This window comes from Brienomyrus brachyistius, chromosome 7 (assembly GCF_023856365.1).
Source record: "Brienomyrus brachyistius isolate T26 chromosome 7, BBRACH_0.4, whole genome shotgun sequence".
In the NCBI taxonomy this organism is placed as follows: domain Eukaryota; kingdom Metazoa; phylum Chordata; class Actinopteri; order Osteoglossiformes; family Mormyridae; genus Brienomyrus; species Brienomyrus brachyistius.
Window position 1 is genome coordinate 16,523,211 of NC_064539.1, and position 22,602 is coordinate 16,545,812.

Sequence of the window (22,602 nt, forward strand, 5' to 3'; positions counted from 1 at the left end):
GTCAGAACCTTATGCTAAAGTCAGTTTTTAAAATTCAGTTCACTGCTTCAATACCATTTTATCAAATGAATAAAGTTAAGTTGCAGCTCAGTATTTGGTAATATTTCACTGCAATCTGTAGTGATTCTCATTTTGCTCATCATATTGAAACTGAAATTCATAATTCAAGGCTGAAGAACCAAAAATGTAAATTATGGCAACCTCTGTATTAAAACAAAAATGACCATCTCATTTACTGACTCAGCTTTTAAGGCTAATTATTCTTCCAGGAAAAAGCAGATTGTGCTCGGCTGGGACGGAGTTGGTCGACGGAGTAAATCAGAAAAGTACATGCCTTTAACTTCTAAACATTCAAAAGTGGACTTCATGAAGAGCTGGGTCTTACGATGCCTCAATTTGCTCATTTTTGAAACGCAGTGCATTCATGAAAAAGCTTATTGTGGTCACCCAATAAAAGGCAAGCAGTGGCATCCTAAAATGTTTGCAAAGCTAATCTATGTGCAACATGACACATAACCTGAAAAACATAGTTAATACGTAAACAGATAACAGCACATCTCAGCAAATCTTCCTAGGTCCACCTTCTAATAAAGAAAAATAAATTACTTGTGAAGTTTCCCTCATTGCTGACCCACTATGTATGCAAGAATCTCTACTTTTAATTATTCGTGAAAATGATCACTTAGTCGAACATACATTTCTTTAGTAAGCACTCTTGTCTATTGGTTTGTCCATAAACACCCAAGCTAGGTTATGGTCTGAATCACACACCAGCCTATTGCAAAGTCACTTATTCATCTGTATTACAGGAGGTCCCTGTGCGTGGAGAAAATCAGTAGAGCTTAAAAACTCTTCGTGGGGTTTAGATGTAACACTTCAGTGAGCTGTACTGTTGGAGACATATCAACCTGATTTGGGACAAAGCTGCCTCTAAAAAAATACTGCAAGTCACTGTTCAGCTTCATAGTTATTAATCTATAAACTGATGATTTTAGCAAATTTATTGACTGATCAAACTCAATACTAATTAATTCATAGTTGGAACATAATGAATATATTGCATATGTATCCTGACATTCTGCAAGAAAGACTCCTGAAGAGATCTCTCAAATAAGGAAATGTGCCGTTCATTTTATGTCTGAATTCAATCAAAAGCTCAATAAATCCTAAGCCATTAAGAGATGTTATGAAACAACTAGCATTTACAAATCCAGCACTTTGAAGTCGATATTTTTTAATTGGCTGGAAGTCGAAGCAGGGCAGCAAAAATGGACTTGGCTGAATTTGTGCCGGCTCAGACGAACGAGGGATAGCGTGTCTCGGCTCAGACGAACGAGGGATAGCGTGTCTCGGCTCAGACGAACGAGGGATAGCGTGTCCTGGCTCAGACGAACGAGGGATAGCGTGTCCCGGCTCAGACGAACGAGGGATAGCGTGTCCCGGCTCAGACGAACGAGGGATAGCGTGTCCCGGCTCAGACGAACGAGAGATAGCGTGTCCCGGCTCAGACGAACGAGGGATAGCGTGTCCCGGCTCAGACGAACAAGGGATAGCGTGTCCCGGCTCAGACGAACGAGGGATAGCGAGTCCCGTCTCAGACGAACGAGGGATAGCGAGTCCCGTCTCAGACGAACGAGGGATAGCGTGTCCCGGCTCAGACGAACGAGGGATAGCGTGTCCCGGCTCAGAAGAACGAGGGATAGCGTGTCCCGGCTCAGACGAACGAGGGATAGCCTGTCCCGGCTCAGACGAACGAGGGGTAGCGTGTCCCGGCTCAGACGAACGAGGGGTAGCGTATACCGTCTCAGACGAACGAGGGGTAGCGTGTCCCGTCTCAGACGAACGAGGGATAGCGTGTCCCGGCTCAGACGAACGAGTGATAGCGTGTCCCGGCTCAGACGAACGAGGGATAGCGTGTCCCGGCTCAGACGAACGAGGGATAGCGTGTCTCGGCTCAGACGAACGAGGGATAGCGTGTGCCGGCTCAGACAAACGAGGGATAGCGTGTGCCGGCTCAGACGAACGAGGGATAGCGTGTGCCGGCTCAGACGAACGAGGGATAGCGTGTCTCGGCTCAGACGAACGAGGGATAGCGTGTGCCGGCTCAGACGAACGAGGGATAGCGTGTCCCGGCTCAGACGAACGAGGGATAGCGTGTCCCGTCTCAGACGAACGAGAGATAGCGTGTCCCGGCTCAGACGAACGAGGGATAGCGTGTCCTGGCTCAGACGAACGAGGGATAGCGTGTCCCGGCTCAGACGAACGAGGGATAGTGTGTCCCGGCTCAGACGAACGAGGGGTAGCGTGTCCCGGCTCAGACGAACGAGGGATAGCGTGTCCCGGCTCAGACGAACAAGAGATAGAAAAAGCAGCAAATGACTGGAATCTGTCCCTGTTCTTAGTGGTACAGACTACATACTACCTATACTATTCTAAACATACACTGCAGAAACAGCACATGTACCTGTTTTTTCGTGATTTTTCTTTTTCCTCTTTATTTCTTCTTTAAGTGAGGGAATTTCGTTTTTCACATCCTCAGTTTTCTTCTCTTTTTCCTCAGCGTCAAGCTTTACGATGACTGCGAGTGCCAAAGACACTGTGACTGACCACCAAACAGCAAACTGCAGAAATTTAGTGATCTCATTTGAACACTAGTTTGGTCCATCTCTTCTGGAGAAGATGTGGACATAACACATTAGCTACTGTTCATTGAAAGTGTACGTGCCAATACCTCTTTCTTTGATTTTGTTCTCTTTTCCCCCATAGTCCTTTTCTTCTCTTACTTCCTCCTTCCTGTCATTTTGGTCTTCGGCCTTAATGTCTTGCTTCTCTGTCCCTTCGTTGGCTTCCCTGCCACTGTCTTCTTCTACCCCGCTGATCTTTGGTTCCTCACCTTTGACCATCAATTTCTTCGACTCGCTGACTTTTCGCCCTGCTGTTTCCTCAGCTTCACTGCCCTTTGATTGTACTTCATCTTCAGACCTTGATTCTTCCTTTTCTCTGCCCTTTGGTTCAGCTGTACCTCTGATACTTGATCCTTCAGCTTCTCTGACCCTTGACTCCTGAGCTTTTGTGACCCGTGTCTCAGCTTCCCTGACCTTTAATTCCTCTGGCTCCCTGATATCCGACATCTCAGCTTCTGATTTCTCAGCATTTCTTCCCTCTGATCTTTCAGATCCTGTAATGTCTAACCCATCAGCTTTAATGACTTCCTCTGATCTCCTGGGTTTTGATTCCTCAGCTTTTCTGTTTCCAAACACCTCAGCCTTTCTTTCTTCAAATTTCTCTGCGTTCTTGACTCCAGAGTCATCAGATGTTCTTGCTTCCCAAACCTTTCGGACCACTGACTCTTCAGATTTCCTATCCTCTGATTGATCAGCTGGTTTGCCCACTGACTCTTCAGATATTCTGCCTTTGGGTTCCACTGCTTTTCTGACCTCTACCTCCTCAGCTATTTTGTCTCCTAATTCCTTGGATTTTCTGATTTCAGATTCTTCCTCTTTTCTGATTGCCGATTCTTCAGGTTTCCCGTCTTCTGATCTCTCGTCTTCTTTGACCTCAGATTCTGCAGCCTCTCTGACGTGTGATTGCACAGCTTCAGGTATTACACTGACTAGAGTAATCAGAAACATCGTTTTTCACAATAGATAGAAAACAATGTTTTGAAAACAAAAGCAGTAACATTTCTCTCTGATCTGATCCAGTAACATCCCCTAACCTTTTTACACATCAAATGCATTGCATTGGTAGCAGTTTTTGTGCTGTTCTTATATTATCTATCCTCATCCATGTAAATAAGTGGAATGCATTTCCACACTCTCTGCAGGAGGATCTACACATATCTGCAAAGCTCTGAATTTCCTAGTGCTCTTTAACTTAAGACTTGCACAGCATATAGTTTAAAGAGTTTTCCACATGACATGATTTGCGTGGTGTAATGAGACACATAACTTCTTGAAAAACTTTGCACAGTAGTAAATATAAATACCTTTAATCTGCCGTTTATGCTGCCCTGAAGAGAAACGTGTTTCACAATTACAGACATCGACCGTGAATTGTGCGGAGGAATCGAGCTGTGTAACAGAAACACCGCTGTCTGTAATCACCAAGCAAAGTGATGGAGGCTTTTGATCAGCGCACAATGTCTGATGTCTAATGAAACCCACATATGGTGGGAGGTTCAGTCCAGAGGGTCCAGTTATCTCCCACTGCTAGTAGAAATTACCGAATGTTGTTATCTGAGACACATGGACGACAAATGAAGACTAAATTACAAAAAATGCTTCCTTTTATTTCAGTCATCACTAAGAATTGGAGTATTTTCTACATAATTGTCTTGTCAGGGAAATTTTATTTGTTCACTACTACTTAACAGAATAACTACACTTACATATGTACAATGATCATAGCTCATTCAGAGGTGTGTAATACTTACATTCATTTAAAAAATCCTTTTTTACATCTTACATTCTAAATAAATCTAAATTTCCATCTCCGTAATTATTTTTTTTTACAGTATTTATACTTAATCATTTCCTTGGTTTGGACCTATTGCACGTTAAAAACATACTGTAAATTGTTTATTAGAGCACCTTCTCGCCATAAATATGCAACTATGCAATATAAATGTGAAACACTGCAAATCTCTTTGTTTTCACTCCACAGGATATTGTGTAACTTTAACCTTTAACGAGTGTCACTTCCAGAAGGGCAGTCTTTGAATCTAGAGTAGAAGCTACAACTATTTAATCAATGAAAAAAGATGATTTTGAAACACCTACTGTAACCCCCCCCCCCCCCCCCCTTCATGTTTAGAATTAAAACTGATGATGCTTTAATAAACACAGCATCCAGGTTCAGGGGTGCAGGAATTTGGCTTCAGTCATTCACTCACCTCCCCACAATGAACAGATTTTGCATTCAGTTAAATTCTCACCAATGCCCTTGTCCAGGTTTGCTAAAAACATCTTACCGTCTTCCTCTTCAATCTCTGCTTCAAAAACAGCTGGGGGAGTGGGGGCGGTCAGGGTGGCACCTTGGGCTGGCACTGGGGTGGGCACCTCAGTGGGTCGGGAAGTGGCCGCAAGAAGTTCTAGAAGCTCAAGAAGTTCTTGAGGGAACAATGTGAGGGCAACTGACTAGGAGGGAGGAGGAAGAGGATGCCAGTGGACAGTCTGCTGCTCCCTTGACTAGCTGTCACTCCCATATATAGACACATATATGGTTTACTGCTATTTGTGATACCATTACATATTTACAGAACTTTAGCTAGGAAAAATCTCAAGAACCAAGTAGGACATATTGATGAAATAAATGATGATGAGGAATGTCCACAAACTACTACATGTCCTGAGGCTCTTCCACAGCACCGGCTATGCCTACAAGGCAAGCTCAAGACTACTCAAGGCAGGCCCCTATGAGGGTAACTGCAGGCTCTACATCCAAGCTCAAAGCTGAGCAGGCCCCTATGAGGGTAACTGCAGGCTCTACATCCAAGCTCAAAGCTGAGCAGGCCCCTATGAGGGTAACTGCAGGCTCTACATCCAAGCTCAAAGCTGAGCAGGCCCCTGTGAGGGTAACTCCAGGCTCTACATCCAAGCTCAAAGCTGAGCAGGCCTCTATGAGGGTAACTCCAGGCTCTACATCCAAGCTCAAAGCTGGGCAGGCCCCTATGAGGGTAACTACAGGCTCTACATCCAAGCTCAAAGCTGAGCAGGCCTCTATGACGGTAACTCCAGGCTCTACATCCAAGCTCAAAGCTGGGCAGGCCCCTATGAGGGTAACTCCAGGCTCTACATCCAAGCTCAAAGCTGGGTAGGCCTCTATGAGGGTAACTTCAGGCTCTACATCCAAGTTCGAGGCCAACCTAAGAAAGCCCACCTGGTTTCTCAATGAAAATGTCACTGAGCATAGATCTGAGTTTGGGCAGGCCTGCCTCAGCTTGACCACGAGTGCCGTTGGAGGCCTCTATTCAGTGAAGAAGAAGAGGAGGGTTAAGTTTCAGTCCTGAAAGCATCCAGAGATCAGCACAGCAGAGAACTTTCTTTTCATAGCCAAAAACACATACACATGTAGACATATTGAGATGCAAATACTCATTTGAATGACACCGAAACGCACTCATATTCTCAAAAATACTCACTCACGTTCCCACTTAGTAGTCAGAATGGAAAACGTACGTCAGACAAATGTTTTTAGTGTTACTTATGTGTGAATATGCACCCTCGGTTGCAAGTGTCAGATTGTGAGAGTCACTGCCGCCTGTGAGCAATGGTAGCCTGGGAGATATACTGACGACTGTATTGTGATTCAACAGGATACACTCGCAATGCCAAATGGCATTCTCATAGTGGGAGTGCTGATGATTTACGTCATTACCCCCCCCCCCCCACCGTGTTTTATAATTGCAGTGTGGCCAATTTAAAAAAAAAAAAAAACTATCAAAATTCAACCAGAACAAAGCGCTGGAATTAAGGCCAATGGAAATGAGCTTCAAGCAGGATTCTAAGGCTCCTGTTATGTTGTATGTTAGGAAAACCTGAGGGATTCTTTGTAAGTGGTAAAACTAAAGCGTAATCATGAACTGGGTACACATATGAAAGCTCACCTGATAACTTATAAGGGATCGTTACTTAAATATTACAAAACACTGCAAAGGTCATATGACCAAAATATACACTCCACAAATTACAGTACAATTAACACTGAAATATTGTGACTCTTATTTGTTAGTAATTCCGAAAGGCTAAAATGCTTTATTCAAGCGTTCTACTCTAGAGCAACTGGTCTTGTTAACCCCAATTATGAACTTCGGTAATGACAAATTCAATAGATATAACAAATCTGTGTGAATGAGCATGGCTTAATGACCGCCAGGGTAACTGTATGTGGTACAGATGGGGGGGGGGGTTACGCATGACAATCGTGCTCGAAGGGGAAAACCGTTTGAGTTCAGCAAGCTGACATAGAGGCCCATGCTGTTACATTCTTGCTTGTTACCCGAGAAGACAGTTAAAACAGCAAGCCACATCTGCCAATTACCACTGCCATGTACTTTCAGTATTCAGCAATGCTGGGCTTTTCCGTAATGCATTCTCTGCAAATAACCAGAGGTAAAAGGCAGGGTAACAGGAGCGAGAAGGAGCCCCACTGCGGGTAAAACGCTCATGCTGATGAGCTTCTACAGTTTATGATGGAAACTGCAAGCAGGGAAGCTATGACGTGAAGTCCGGCTAGCAGGACGTGGGCAGGTCCAGGCTGAGAGCTCATGTGCAGGACCGGGGCTTACTGGAGGTGAGGCCCAGGAGGCTCCGGAGAAAGAATGAATCTTCAGAGCATAGATAGCTTTGAAGACCATCCCAGAGCCAGGACTGCTTCGAATTCTATTACCCGTAATAAAGTTTCCACCCACTGTGACATTTAGACATTCCATCAAACCATTCGGAGGCATTTAAACTTCACTTATAATTAGGTTCACATCACAAAAAAAACACATGAAACTCGACAGAAATTGCTAGGTAACACAGCATTATCAGTGATGTGTAATACAGCCCTTATGGGCCACTCAACGGTCAAGAGATTAAAATATTTATTTGGTACTTTTTTTGGTATTTATTACACAGCATTTTTGTGGTAAGTTTAGTGTGAGAAACTTTAGTATGGAGGCCCCCAAATTGAGGGAAATATTGAAGATAACAGCAGAGCAGCTGACTGGAGGTGAGCGGGAAGCTCAGAAGGAGTTACCTTCCATGCCTCCACAGTGCCTTGAAGAGCTCTAGTCTGGGATATGGAAAGAAAACCAAAAGGACTAAGAATGATGATAAACTCTCTTCCAATACTGAGGCTCTTTCCCGGAGATGGGTGCTGGTGCTAATTTTAACGGATCTCATTTGGCTTCCAGAATGAAGCAGGAGAACATATGAACGTTTAAAAAAAAAAAAAAAAAAAAAAACGCTTTTTGACATTACGACTTTGTCCGAGGTCCCGCTACGGCTCTGAATTGTATGTGTCCTATATTTGATATCACTGCCCTGTCCCAGGTCCCGCAATGAGTTTCATCTGTCATATTTCTGATATCACCACTCTGTCCCAAGTCCTGCTACAGCTATGAATTTCCTGTGTCATATTTTTGAAATCACGGCTCTGTCACAGGTCCTGTTACAGCTATGAATTTCCTGTGTCATATTTTTGAAATCACGGCTCTGTCACAGGTCCTGTTACAGCTATGAGTTTCCTGTGTCATATTTTTGAAATCACGGCTCTGTCACAGGTCCTGTTACAGTTATGAGTTTCCTGTGTCATATTTTTGAAATCACGGCTCTGTCACAGGTCCTGTTACAGCTATGAATTTCCTGTGTCATACTTTTGAAATCACGGCTCTGTCACAGGTCCTGTTACAGCTATGAATTTCATGTGTCATCTTTGATGTCTGAAATGAGGCAGCAGAGCATTCACCTTAGTTTAATGTCCCTAATGAATAATCATACCCAAACAACAGAAAAGATACTAAACGCTACTAAACGCTTAGCATGCATTGCCAAACATATCTAAGTGTGGGGGGAAAAAGTTAAAGGTTTGAGTATTTTTAACAAAGAATTAAATCTGGCATTGAGTTAATTTATGTTATGTTATATCACTGCCTCTATTCATCCATTATCAAGAATTTATCCTTCAAGTGCAAATAAATGTAGAGTTTAAAACTGACTGTCATCTAGAATGAGTAAACGATACTAAAAGCATGTCACCCTAGTACACGGATGACCATATAGTTGAACATCGAATATCAATGTTAATGGTGTTTAAATGTATATGGAAGTTCTGAAATCCTCCATGAATCGTCCCCTTATTACGCCGGAGGGCTGAGGGAGAGCAGCTCAGACATTCAGGAGGAGCTCAAAGCAGAGTCGCTACTCCTCCACATCGAAAGGAGCCAGCTGAGGTGATTTGGACATCTATCTAGGAAGTGCTTTGGGCATGTCCAACCAGGAGGAGGCCCCAGGGCAGACCCAGGACAAATTACATCTCATTGCTAGCCTGGGAACGCCTCAAAGGATCTAGAGGAGGTGGATGGGGAGAGGGAGGTCTGGGCATTTCTGCTCAGATTGCTGCCCTGTGATCCTGGATAAGCTGTGGTGGGAGGGTGGATGGATGGATGGACAGAGAAATTCTAAAATGTGATGATTTCCATTATGTGATGTGGTCAATACACATTCCACTTATCCCTTACAGGATCACAGTAGGATTTTAACATTTTTTGGTAATTCATTATAAATGTAAAGCAATAGGTATTCTATAATGTATAAAATGTGACGTTGATTGCAATAACTGACAAAGAGGTGTTTGGGTATTGATATTTTTCAATAAAATTGTGATTCATCTGCAGAGAAAACTGGAAGATGGAGAAGATACTAAGAAGAGAGCTGGACAGATCGAGATGCTCTTTTAGCCGTATGAATAATTTGTGGCATTATAGGGGTGAACATCTCATTGAAAGGAAGTTTCTCTCCCGTCGTCCGTAGTGGAAGTTATTATGAAGCACAGGTCCAGCTGTGTCTCTTTATTACAGTGTGTGAGTATGAATATCAATGTCAATTCATCACTAAATTAAACTGCCCTTTGGTCACGTCTTTAATCTCCTGCATATGATTGCACACACACATGCACACTCACTCACGCACACGCACAAAGTCACCCATGCTTAAAACTTTTCTGAACTTGAATCACGACTTAACTTTCCAAACTCTAACCCTTTTTTAAAAAGACTACTAATGCAAACAAAATGAGCAATTAAGGTAACCAATAGATCATCTCATATTCTCGGTGAATAACTAAGTTTGATCATGAATTGTTATCAGGTTCACCAAAGAACACAGATTTGATATTTTGACCCACATAACTGCGAGATGAAAAGCAGAACGAATAAAATATTTCGCTGAAAGACTTCCAGGAGATTTGCTAACATTAATTTATAGGCAAGATGGAGTGACAGTGTGTGAAGACATCGAAAAAAATCACCATCCAAGTGATATTCGGGTTTCTGTACTAGAGTTAGTGTCTAGTGATATAAAATGCGCTTCCAGAGCTGACCTCCTCAAAGCCTGCGTGAGGAATTCAGTTCAGCATTCAGACAGAGCAGCATGCGCTTCTGTGACTGATAACTGTTCACTGGAGGATTAAAATCTGCCCACTGGAGCATCCATTGGGCTCCCACAAAGACTGTGAGCTGCCTTGGCATATTACTGCCACCATCATTAGGGGAATGCAAATGTGCCTGCTACTGTCATACTACCATGATGGGATGAACCTGAAATACTGGTTTGTGTCAGTGAGAGATTAACATGTGCAAGACTCTGACCTTTCTAGTGCTCTGATGATGAATACAGAAGCCAACATCAGTGAAAGTGTGATGCCAGATGTGCTATTTATCACCACTCAAACCATGCATTTGCATGGGGTCCCTGAGGTTTGGAAGCCCCCTGCTGGCCACAAACAGTCAGTGCACTAGGGGGCAGAGGGCCCCAGAAATCACAAACCCACCCATGTGTGGCGATTATTAGAAAGGAGCTATCGAAGAAATGGTACGATGATATTTGTATGTAAAACGGTGGCTTATGTCACCAAAGTTGACATAATTTATCTATGCTTATCAAAGTGAAGAGGGTGTATGTTTCAGTTCAATACTAAAAGTGTGATACTTATAATGAGCAGTGAACAAAGTCTGAAGGTACCTTTGACATCTACGCATTTTTTTTATGTTTTGAGTTACGGTGATGCTGGTGATGCAGGGTAAGATTCCCAGTTCGAGGAGACACGAGGCATGCTATGAGAAAGTCAAGAATTACGATGACCTATGTTGCTTGGCGCATTGCAGTCCTTTTAGTAATATCAATGTATGGATTGTTGACGCTCATAAAGTGCCAGTGAGAGGTTTGTAAAAGCAGTTCATGAAAGCTTCATGAACGCTTAGACCAGTGTTTCCCAGCCCAGTCATCGGGGACCCCTAGATCGTCCACCTTTTGCTCCCTCCTAGCTCCCAGTAGGAGCAAAAACGTGGACTGTCTGGGAGTCGTCAAGGACTCAGCTGGGAAACACTGCTTTGGACTGTGGTGCCATGTGTGGCTCTGTATGGTGGGTGATGAAGGAGGTCAAGGTGTAGAGGTGGGTATATGAAATGACAGTACCATGTAAGAGGTGGAAGATGAAATCCAAGCATAAGGATGAAAGGTGAGGAGCAAGACAGCATGAGGGGTGGCATGACTGTGGCACAGTAGTGAATGGATACCTTACAGAAGCTTAAGCCAGACGAGGGAGGAACAGGAATTTGGGAAGGGTTGAGCAAATGGAGCCAATGTCTTAAATTCCTGTAAATCAAAACGGAGAAAAACGATTACATCAGCAATAATGTTTCTAAAGCCGGGGATAAGATCGCATGGGAGGAAGCAGCGGCTTGCAGTTCGAGGCCATGAAACAGAAGAGCTGTGACCCTCACAAGAGTTCTGAACTGTACAGAAGGCATCACATCTGCGAATAACTCTCTGCCCAGGTGTGCAGGTCAGAATGCGCTACCCAAAAATGAAGGGCAACAGAATATTTCTCAATACGTGTAGTTCCCCGTACCGGTGTTCTCGTGTCCCTGTTCTATGTCATCTTCGTTTGCCGAACACCAGTTTCAATACTAAGAACACAAGTACACGAGGACAGTAAAATCCCTGGGTGTCTTTCTTGTCCCGCCCCAAATTTCACGGCTACATCGGTGGCATCCTGGTCAATGAGACAAATCCCATGATTCATTGTGCCCCAAGTTTATTCTTAGGAGGCAAGTTAGCAAGACCAATTCTGCCAAGACAAGTACAATCTTTGCGTTCATTGTATTGAGAAATAACCACCGGCTTGATTCTTTTGGAAAGCCAAATAGTTGAAAATAGGAGACAATGGTGTTATGAAAAGAAAGGTTATTTTCCATCTCTTATCGCAACCTGGTGCCAATTATCACGGTGAACTGGAATCACTTAAAAGGCTCTTGTCTGCATTTCAAAGGCAGATTTTTACAGAAAGTGTCCAGGGAGGTATTCTGTACTGAATAAGCAGTTTTTGAAGATGGATAACGGATGTAACACAGGGAGCACCCAAATCATTAATTAGGGCTCAAAAGTACATTAACCCCCCAGTGGTGATGAGTAAAGTAGAAAGTCAATCACTGTAGTATACCAACAAATTTCACCTGAGGGACAAAAAACCAGGCGTCTTGGACATATTCTTTGGTCAGCAACTCCACCTGGTGATCCCTCCAAATACCTCAAGCCTCGTCTTTTCCAGAAACATCTTAACTAGCTCATCTGACCATTGACTTTCTCTCTGTCATCATTGGCAGTTCCTTTGTTACGGTCTCTCGGCAATACCGAATGTGCTTCAATTTTTCATTCATCTACTAGAAATCTGGCCTTCCTAGTGTTTTGGCTTGAATGGCTCTTCTCATGTTATGGTAATGAAATGGTTTGTAAGGTACTGAACACCTCATGTTCCAGAGCAAATTAGCGCTTGTTACAGACCATTCACTGGAAGCTCAGCTTATAAGATCTTGTACCTAAACTGGCTCTTTGACAGCTGTGTGCTTAGGAAGTATTACCTGCCTCACTTTGAACCTCTTTCTGGACAAGAATATCTACTTAGTAAATTAATTTATAAGTAAAAGTTAGGAGACCTAGCACACTGAAAAAGACCATAATGTCTGGTTCATGTTGATGGCAAAGGAGGAAGAGGAAGATGAGCAACAAAGCAGATCGAGTCAGTCATCATAACAACTGTCAGGCCTTTGAGAAAGCTCAAGACCCAGACAGAAGACTGGACATTCTGGAGGAAAGCTACCTATGGACTCTCCAGGAATTTAAATCAACTTCATAGTGCCTAATAATATCAACAAAATGTGACCCAGAGGGCAGGAGGACCAGAGGAAGACAGGGACCGCAATGGCGCTGGTGCCAGGACAGTGGGGGGCAGGAGACAGACAGCAGAAGCTGCAATGGTGCCACAAACACTACACATTCAGATGTTCACACCAATGTACGATGTAATCAGTGTTGGCTAAAAGTGTGATGAAACCAGGCATAGCATAGGTGGCATAGGTGGGTATGAAACATAAGTATGTAAATGAATGTAGCCCTTAATGCACAGGCAGCGACCCCCGGCCAGTGAACTCCCTTCCCAGGGCTCCAGTTCCTTGCGTTTGTGCCTCTGAGAGAGTTTCTATGTCCTGATTCTGTGGTCCATGCAGCAAGGTTTGGCGAAGCCACTCCATCTCCCAAAGGCTTCCTTCACTGGGGTTTTGGTGACACTCAGTGCTGGTAACTGCCACAGGCTACACAGCTGTTACCCAGACAAGACAAATGGCTCATTGGTTAAAAGAAGCAAAAGTTCCAAATGAAGATGAACAAAGAAAGTATTTGAATATAAACTGCAGTATTTTACGCCTGAAAAATGGGGCCTTTTCTGAAGAACGGGCCTGATGCCCAGGATCTGATTTGCCAAAATAAGAGAATGATGATGCAATAATTTTTTAAAGGCATCGCTTTCCTTTCTTCGGGGAGCTGTAATCTAACCATTCGGAGTATTTACAGCCCTGTATCACTCACTCTCCAGAACACTTTTGATTCGCTCCAGAGCCGAATCACTTTCCCTCTCTGCCACTCACCAGAGACAGCTGTGGAAAAACTTTACACACGTGGGAGCAACGGCCAATATGGGAGACACAGCTGGAGACCAATTCCGGAATGATAAACAAGCAAACAAACAAACGAAAAACACATATTGAAAGGGGAAATGGAAAAGACAGGGGCAACAGAGCATGGGGGGGGGGGCGGTTGCGAGGGGGAGGGTACGGGGGTAGTGAGGAGACGACCACCGATACCAGTCTCCCAGCATTTGAACAGCGTGTCACTTACTGCCAAGAGTCGAACCAGCAGCTACACCTGGAGGAGGGAAGAGAGAACAGAGGAATGGAATTGAATGTTTATTCATGCACTCATTCCAACCTCATCATCCTCAATCCAACATTCCAACATCAAAGTCACAGGCGATGGGGCCCAGGGTCACCACAGGGGTCTCTAGGGGTGACAAACCCTTTCAGAGCACATGGGGAGTAAACAGGAAGACCGATGCAAACCTGGGATCTGCAGGGAGGCTCTACAGCGGGCTGCCTGCTCTGTGAGGCCTAAGAGGCTGTGCCCGTCCTCTGTGGGGGCGGCTGCTCAGATTATTATTTCATCAGCGCCTCCTTGTGAAGCATTCCCCTTACTGCCTGAGGCAGGGGGGGTTGTGTGCACTTACGTGACACAGCTATTCTTCAAAACCGATTTTTACTATTTGTGCTGAAGAGCGGTATAATTAATACTAATTTTCTTGATACAAAACCCTTGCAAGTATTTTGTATTATTACAATATCAGTATATTTGATTACCATAATATTTCATAGCACTACATTTAACTCCAGCATGCTCAGTTGGATACAATTTTGAAAAGTCAAGCTTTTGCTAAAATAAGATGTAGAAAATTTTAATTTGTTATATATAATTAGGAGAGGAAGAGGGGAATTAGCTGTTTGGGGAGCATGGATTACAGTTAGGCTGTGTGGGCACAGATATTTGGGTTACTGGGATACTGCAATATAAAAGCATTATTTGCATAATTAAACATGTAATTGCACCGGGTCGGCCATGATGTTACTGTGAGTGTATACTTTGAGTATTTAATTACAGACTTTAGCCTCATTTGTACATAAGGACGTCCCAATAGACTTCTGCTCATGTTTAGGGTATAATATTAAAAGCCGTTATCGACTGCTAATGTGTGTCATAATTGGTTGGTGTTATGTATATAGGTAGCATCTGCGCTAAAGGCTACGCTTCCTAGGTGCAGGTGTACCTACAGTTGTTGGAGGATCCCCGAGGCGTTGGCAGGAAAGAGCCGGGCCTCCAGGACTTGGCCCGAAATCCGCGTTTGCAGCGTCCGCAGTCCTGGCCTGTGGTGTTGTGCTCGCAGTCACACTGCAGGTTGCCGTCCCGTATCGCACACTGCGAGGCGTGGAGGTTGCACTTACACCTGAGGAGAGGGGAGAGATGGCAGACGGGGGGGATCGGTGACGAACTGGACGCTAAGCTAACGATGCCGCTTCTATTAATACGCAGCGGCCCAGCACTAATCCCACAGATCGTCATGCGACATTAATAGAGATCGTAATCCTTGCACAAATAGCCCAGCCTGTCCAGAGAAACGATACACATGAAAGATGACTTACATCCTTTTGGACGCCATAATCATATTCCTTGGAAAAAGATGAAGGGGATTAACAGCAGATGTCCGGAGACAGAGATGTGTGTCACAGATAGCAGCATGTCACACGCCACTGAACCCAAGAGCTCTGCTAAAACAGGAAGTGACCACACTACCTTGCAGGCTGGGAGAACTGTGCACCTCACCTGAAGTAGGGCAATCTAAACTCCACTCCAGACCCTCACAACAGTAATAGGAGACATAAACAAATTTAATTTACTCACCAAGCCCTCCATGCACTAAACCCTATTTCCAGTTTTCACACAAGTAAATGTAAATCCTTTCAAACTTATTCCAAGCATGTTCTTAAAGGCATAGGCTGTCCTTGAACAAAAGGGTACAAGACCTTTTGTTCCGGACCACAGTCCATTAGAGAGAAGTCATTTGTTTAAACACGGAGAAGAAATTTCGGGGTGGGGGGGGGGAATAAACAAGCTCTTCCTGAAGCACTTACTCAGGTAAGGAGTAGCCCTTCCCAACAGGGGCCGCGGAGAGAGGGCCCCTGTACCCAAACAGCGACTTCTCTAATGCGCGGCTTGCATGACTTTTAAATTATAACCTTTCCAGATGAGTGAGTGAATTCCAATACAGCTGGTTCTGCTGGAGTGTGCAGCCATCCGTCTGCATCAAATATTCAAGGGGCGGCCCCCGCGAGCTGGGCTGCGGCGTGCCTTGGGACTGCCCGCTCTGCGCCTACGCCCCCCCAGCAACCACCGTCGATGCATCATAATGGCTGCCGCCTTACTGGGAGGATGGACCTGTGATGGTGCGACTCATGAAGGAGCCCAAACCTGAATTAGAAATGTCACAGGAAAAGCGGAGCTGAGCAGGGGCCCCAGAGACACTGGTGCAGGGCAAGCCCCACTTGCTGTCACCCCCCCCCCCCCCGCGATGCTTTAATCATCTCAGAAACAAGACCCCAGCACCCCTGAAGTGGCACTGTGGAGGTCCGCCATATGGCTTAACCCAACACTGACGGTACTCTCGTACGGCGGTTCCACCTCAGCTTGACCATGGTAACCCATAGGCTGGTGTGGTTCTACTTCTGATGGCCGGTGGTAACCCACACGCTGGTAACGTTCCACCTCTGACGGACCGCAAAAACCCATACGCTGGTGCGGTTCCACCTCTGATGGACCATGGTAACCCACACCCTGGTACGGTTCCACCTCTGATGGACCGCAAAAACCCACACGCTGGTGCGGTTCCACCTCTGACGGACCACGGTAACCTACACCCTGGTGTGGTTCCATCTGTGATGGGCCACGGTAACTCACATGCTGGTGCGGTTCCACCTCTGATGGACCGTGGTAACCCACGCAGTGGTGAGGTTCCACCTCTGACGGATGACAGATTGAAGATTTGTAAGTAATTAACAGCATAAGTGTGAAGACAACAGACGGTCAGGAATTAAACCGAATCTCTGATACGTTACTCGTGAAAACTGTGTCACTATGCGGTATTAGCAACCCCCGATTCATGTGCTTCACATCTTGCATGTGAGTTTTGATGTAACTCTACATTCGAACTAGTCAGTTAAAGACATTTTATTTTTGCCTTTATGGGAACAGAAACACCTCGTCTCCTTAGAAGCTACGAGACACAAAGACTACATTTACATGAATGCCGCATAAACAGCATAAAGACTGAGAAGGAATGAGGCGCCTTCGCCCCCCCGGAGTGAAATCTTACCACCGGGAAACAGGAAGTTCCGAAAATGCCATAAATAGGTCTATAGCGGGAGGAGAGGAGAGAGAGAGAGAGACAGATAGGGAGCGGTGAATAGCGGTAACCTTATGCACTGCACAAAGACAGCGAGAATGAGAGACGGAAAAAACCCACACGGCACTAGAGGGACAGACTGGGGGGGGCATCAGTCTGGGGGAGCCTCTCATCACTGAACCGCTGTTCCTCAGACGCAGATGAAGAGAAGCCCTGCGCGGTTCAGCCTTTTCATTCTGCTTAATTAAATCAGCCCTGCCTTCAGAAGCTTCCAGATACGGCAGTGCCTCCTGAACCGAGAGGAAACCCTTAAGCCATAATTAAAACGGGGCCTCAGTCGCAGGGCGCCGTCTTTCCAGGCTACGGAAGGGATTCTAAGGAGATTCAGACACGTCCTTCAGCCGCCAGTGTGGCCGGGCGTCTTCCGGCAAGGCGCGCGTCTCTGGACAAGCTCATCTGCTCGGCCCAATCCTCCCTCCAGGAGGTGGTACTCCGACCTGCAGCTGTGCCCCAGCCTGTCTCCAGGTGTCTTGCGCTCTTCTGCCGGCCCCCCGTCTCTCTGAATCAAATGACACATAAACACGCAGGAGCTTCCAGTTTGCCCAGTTTGCCCAGTCAGGAAACAGAAGGGGGACTTAGCGTCTTAGCACCGCATGCCGTTTAAGGTTAGGGCTTTGTGGCAGACAGCCAATCACAGCACACAGCCAACTGCTGCTCATCAGGCATGTGCATCTGACCAGTGCTCAGGTGCAACCTCTCCTGGGGGGGGGCGGGGGGGGGAGGGGACTTAATTTTTTCTTGTTTTGTTCCTCAAAAGGTATCTGCTCATTTGCATTTAACTAAAAAAAGGGACAGCAAGTATGAAGCTTTGGAGTCAGCTCTCCGGTTTGCCGTGTCACACGGCCGCAGAGCCAGACACACCCCAGTTTGTCACAGGTACTGACAGAAAAAGGAGAAGAAGAAACAGGAAAATAAATAAATAAAGATGCTGATGGAAGGCAAGGGCCCTGACAGCTGGATCCCTGCCTGGATGAGGAGCGTTAATACATCCCAGAAACATGGAGCCCAGCATGAATATGCAAGATCACCACAGCCATGAATATTCAAAATTATTGACGTTCTGCAGGAAAGGGAAGAAAATGCAAAGTGGACAGTACAGCCTCCTGATTAAAAGCAAGGAGCTGGCCAAGGACGGAATGAATCATTCTGTTCTACTGTAAAGGACACTGAAGGCGATGTGGACCCATGGTTATTAAAAGGCGTGGCTCATGCGAGGGACTTCATTGCCGCTCGGTTACGGCTGGAATTGGGGAGCTGCTGCAGTTAGGGTGCCCGGGGTCTCCATGCATAGGAGGTGCAGAAATTAGAGCCTTCGCCATTCAGCTGGGGGGAGGGGGTGGGGATGGGGGCAGTGGACAGGAACCGTTTTGGGGTTCATGTCTATATGGCTCAGAAGCCAAGTCTTGCTGCTGGCCACTGAAGAAACCCCCAGCGATTGCCGTGGGTGAAAGGGGACCGGACCCCTAACGTCTGCTACTGGCTTCCATTAATCAAACCTTTGAAGGACCAGTTAGATCCATGTGTTAGAACCAGCTTAATGGCTGGATGTTCTTGTAATTACATAATTACCATCAGCTATATCGGTGGGTAAACTATTTTAGGGAAAGGTATCTCTGTACCTATATTTATCTTTCTGTCTCCATTATATGAAGCGAGGAAGAGGTTTGTAGGTAACAGGTAACGGGACAATGCAGTGAGCTCTGTAGAGTAAGCAGCATCTGTTTGACTGAATGGTGTAACACCATTAAGGAAGAACAGCCAGGAGGCTTCACTCTAAAGCCATCAATTCCCATAACTGCTTCTCCAGTGCAGGGTTAGAGAGGACTGCGGAGAATACGGCAGAGAGCCGTGTTAGGAGAACATGTAAGATCCACACACGCAGAGCCATGGGCGAAGCCGAACCCAGGACCCCAGAACAGGCCACAGGCTTCCCAGCGCGGTAACACACCACCAGGCGCCTCTGAAAAACAATAATTAATTATTGAGTAGCGTGCTGTGGGAGAATTCTGAGAAGTTCAACAAAAATGAGAGGCAAAGAGTTTTAGATAAAAAAAAAAGCAGAAAAACGTGGACTGGAAGTTCTTGTGGCATCAAAGAATCTAGAGCAGTCACTTGTGGCAGCTTTATTTACCTCTATTCATGCAAAACTCCCTCCCCAGGTCTGTCTGACACGCTCCACCCTGCACAACAGCATGCTACAGAATGAATATGCATCTGAAGTCAGAAATCATGGGAGCGAGGGTCTCGGCTGATAGGGGTGGAGGTGCAGCGTTTACCCTCCAGAGGGGAGATATTCTCCATGCAGAGTGTCTAAAAATGTACAGAAAAACACTCCCCCCCCCCCCCCCCCCATCTCAGAACCAGGGAAAATGCTTCACCAAGGCAGTGCTGTCAGTCAGGCTCTCCATGACCGAATACTGGCACAGGAATGACCGCTCACTTCGCCGCCGAGATTTACGTCCTGCTATCTTTTCGATCACCTTTCAAAGAGGAGTATCAAGCAGTACAAGAACTCCAACAGCTCCTCTGTCACCGCGTACATTGAGATGTAGCCCGGTCTCCATCTATCAGCACGCTTGCTTTATTTTCCAGGCCCTTCACAGAGTGTGTCTCTATCCGTTGTGATCATAAATTTGGAAGGAGCAAAGGGACGAGGCTGTGCTTAAGGTCAGGCCTCATAAATTTGTTGCTCTGAAGGAAGGTATTGATTTTCCCAAGCGGAGGACCCTCGTTTGGCTTGTGAGCAAGACGGAATTCTCTTTAAATGCACTTTTCCTTTCACGCTTGGCTCCTTTACCCGGCGTTGAGGAGTCTCTGGTTGACCTCTACTGTTAAAGCCGACTTGAAAGGCTAGAATTCCTAAGAAGGAGGCAAAAAAAAACGCCCAAACTCCCCCTTTGAAGAGCGGCAGCTGAAAGGAGCCACCCCCCCCCACCCAACCCCCCCATGAAACGTTAGAGAATTGAGGGGAATGCGGACACAAGAAGTTCATTGTTCTACAGAGCTAGTTGCTTCGCCTTCCTTCATTATTTTCTGGAAAAGTCCCACTGAATTTTCAGGGGGAACGGCAGCAGATACATCCCAGTTATGCCCAGTTTGTGGGGTTTGAGGTCTACAGGTTAAAAGGGGACCCCTCCAAACCAGAAGAGCAAGATAACATACTGAAATTCCTCTTTGTGATAAAAGTCACCAATGACCTTGACAACCTCAGCTTCCGTAAATTATTCACATCGGATGGGACTTTTCAGGGTCACGAACCACGAAGCCCAGCATACCGTAGTTTGTCTTGTATATGCTCATGATTATTTGTTTTTAAAAAATAAATACACAAACTACTTTTCTGTTTTTATAAAGGAGGATATGATTTCTTGGCAAATGCGCATCGAAATCTCATAAGAGTATATGGTTTCCTGGAAGCAGGACTGTAGGACCTGTGTGGTAGTGTACCCACCAATATTGTATTTGAATTCATTAATTCCTCCCAATAAACAGATCTTTGTATTTAAATTATTAAGTTGTGACACCAAAACATTTTTTTGTGATGACACGCAAAAAAATGTGAAAGCTGCCCGTTTCCCCTTCAGCACATACTGCATGTCTTCCCGGCTGCACCTGTCAAGTGACTCTGCAGATCTGCTCGGGATCCAGGCCGTCCTGCCCCCACTGCTCCTCCCTCTAGGAAATGTGTGCTGTGAATCTCCCCAGCAACAATTTCATAAAACACCTCCAAAATTAAATGTGCCAGCGCTTCCTTAACAAAAACAGTGGTGGACCTTGAACGTGGAACAATATGGGAGGAATTCGGTACATCAAACCACTCAGCACAAAGACCCGCCCCCCCCCTCCATCATATGATGTGGAGAAATAGCTGATTCAGCTGATGTACACTCTGGATGGAGATTGAACTTCCGCTAAAAGCACCTCAGCAGCTTCCTGCCATCCCTAGCCCCCCGCCCTCTCCACTTTCCAGCACTGACATCTGCAACATTTTAACCCGGCTGTAGGGGGGGTACTGACCCCCCCATCCATCCTTCTGTCCGCCATTCCATCCGTCTCCCTAACCAATCCAATCCATCGATGGCCAGTTTTCCATGCTCACCCTCGGTGGCAAAACTCGACCTCTAGCCCCCCTCGGTGTGCTCGGTGCGGATGGCTGGAGAGGCGGGGCGGGGGGGGAGTGTAGGGATTTTCAGAGGCGAGCTGGCTATGCCTGTGGTGCGTGGGCACCGAGGGAGGGGGGGGGGAGTTTGAAAGTCCCTTTCAAGGGAGCATGTGGGGGAATCTGCAGGTATGTAGGCTTCCCCTCCGAGACAATCTGCCCCGCAAAGTAACCTTTGAAGATGCCGGAATAATTAGAAGCCATTCGAGCACACCCCTCTCTGAAACTAATTCCCGACGCTACTCAAAGTACTAAACTCCACTACACCATCCTTCTTTTTGTCCAAGACAATCTTCCTGGTCATACCGACAAATCTCCCGTGCCTTTTAATCTTCTGATTCTTCAAGATCAAACGGCGTGCCCCTCTGCTGCGCACAGGAGAGCTTATCCTAAACGCTCGTACCTGTCTGCCAGTGGTTCAAACGAAAGCTTGTCAGATGTGGAAGGGGTGTGGCAGTCACCGAAGGTAACAGTGAGATCATGCGCACGTCCCTGTTTATAGATTATGAGGGATCAAATCTAGATGTGACTGGCGGTTGAATCGGGAAGTGATCTGAGCCGCATGTCATACATAAATATTTGTTCTCCCCTGGATGAATGCAGATACCTCTAAAAATACTTCCGAGTAGCCAGGCTATGGCGGAAAAAAAATGGACGACACGATGACTTGTACTTCACTAATTGTTACAAGAGAGCGGAGAACTTGACCATATGCTGATGCCCTCATTTTACAAAGAGTAAAACATCGAAAACCACCAGGGACCCTGGGTTTACATACTGATGAAGGGCTCAGCACCTACACCGGCACCGTCAGGCTCCCGCACTGCGACCATCTCGCTTTCGTGGGTGCGATTGTCACTGCGTACATCTGACACATGCCGGGACCCCAAATACACTGTTTCTTTCCATTTCCAATTGGACTAAAGGAGAATCTTAGCTAATCCTGGCCGGTGAGCAAATTAAATATAATTATGCAGAAGAAGCCTGAGGAGGTGTGTGCATCACTAGTCACGTCCCGCGTTCCTCACGGCCAGGGAGAGAGAGAAAATATGCTCATTATCCTGCCATAGTTTACAGGACAGTCTGTAGTAAATTTAGTAAATTTATAAACTTGCACAATGGTGCAGTGTTGAATTTTAGTGTCGCTATTAATCTTAATTTTGCATAAAAATGGCGTCGAAGTTTAAAAAAAGCTACCAGCAAAACTGAAGAATAACCTGAAACTGGGATGCAGTAAAATGGTGAATAAACAGAGTGTGTTGTGGAAAGGAATATAATAGCGGATTAAAGTGAATCTGCGGGGGGGGGGGGGGGGGGGGGGGGCTGCAGCAGCTTGC

General features: G+C 45.8%; 1 protein-coding gene across 4 annotated transcripts in view; it reads right to left on the reverse strand.

Moving 5' to 3' along the window:
• ntng2b (netrin g2b) overlaps positions 1–22,602 on the reverse strand; it is a 57,282-nt gene that overhangs the window by 9,981 nt on the left and 24,699 nt on the right. For 2 of the 4 annotated variants that reach the window (XM_049021401.1, XM_049021402.1), the window contains exons 5-6: positions 14,921–15,093; positions 13,938–13,964 (exon numbers count right to left, since the gene is read on the reverse strand). In XM_049021401.1, the coding sequence (XP_048877358.1) occupies positions 13,938–13,964; positions 14,921–15,093 (200 nt within the window). Of the gene's footprint in view, positions 1–2,464; positions 2,579–2,731; positions 13,799–13,937; positions 13,965–14,920; positions 15,094–22,602 lie in introns of those variants that run through there. The other 2 variants (XM_049021400.1, XM_049021403.1) reach the window with 2 other exon arrangements.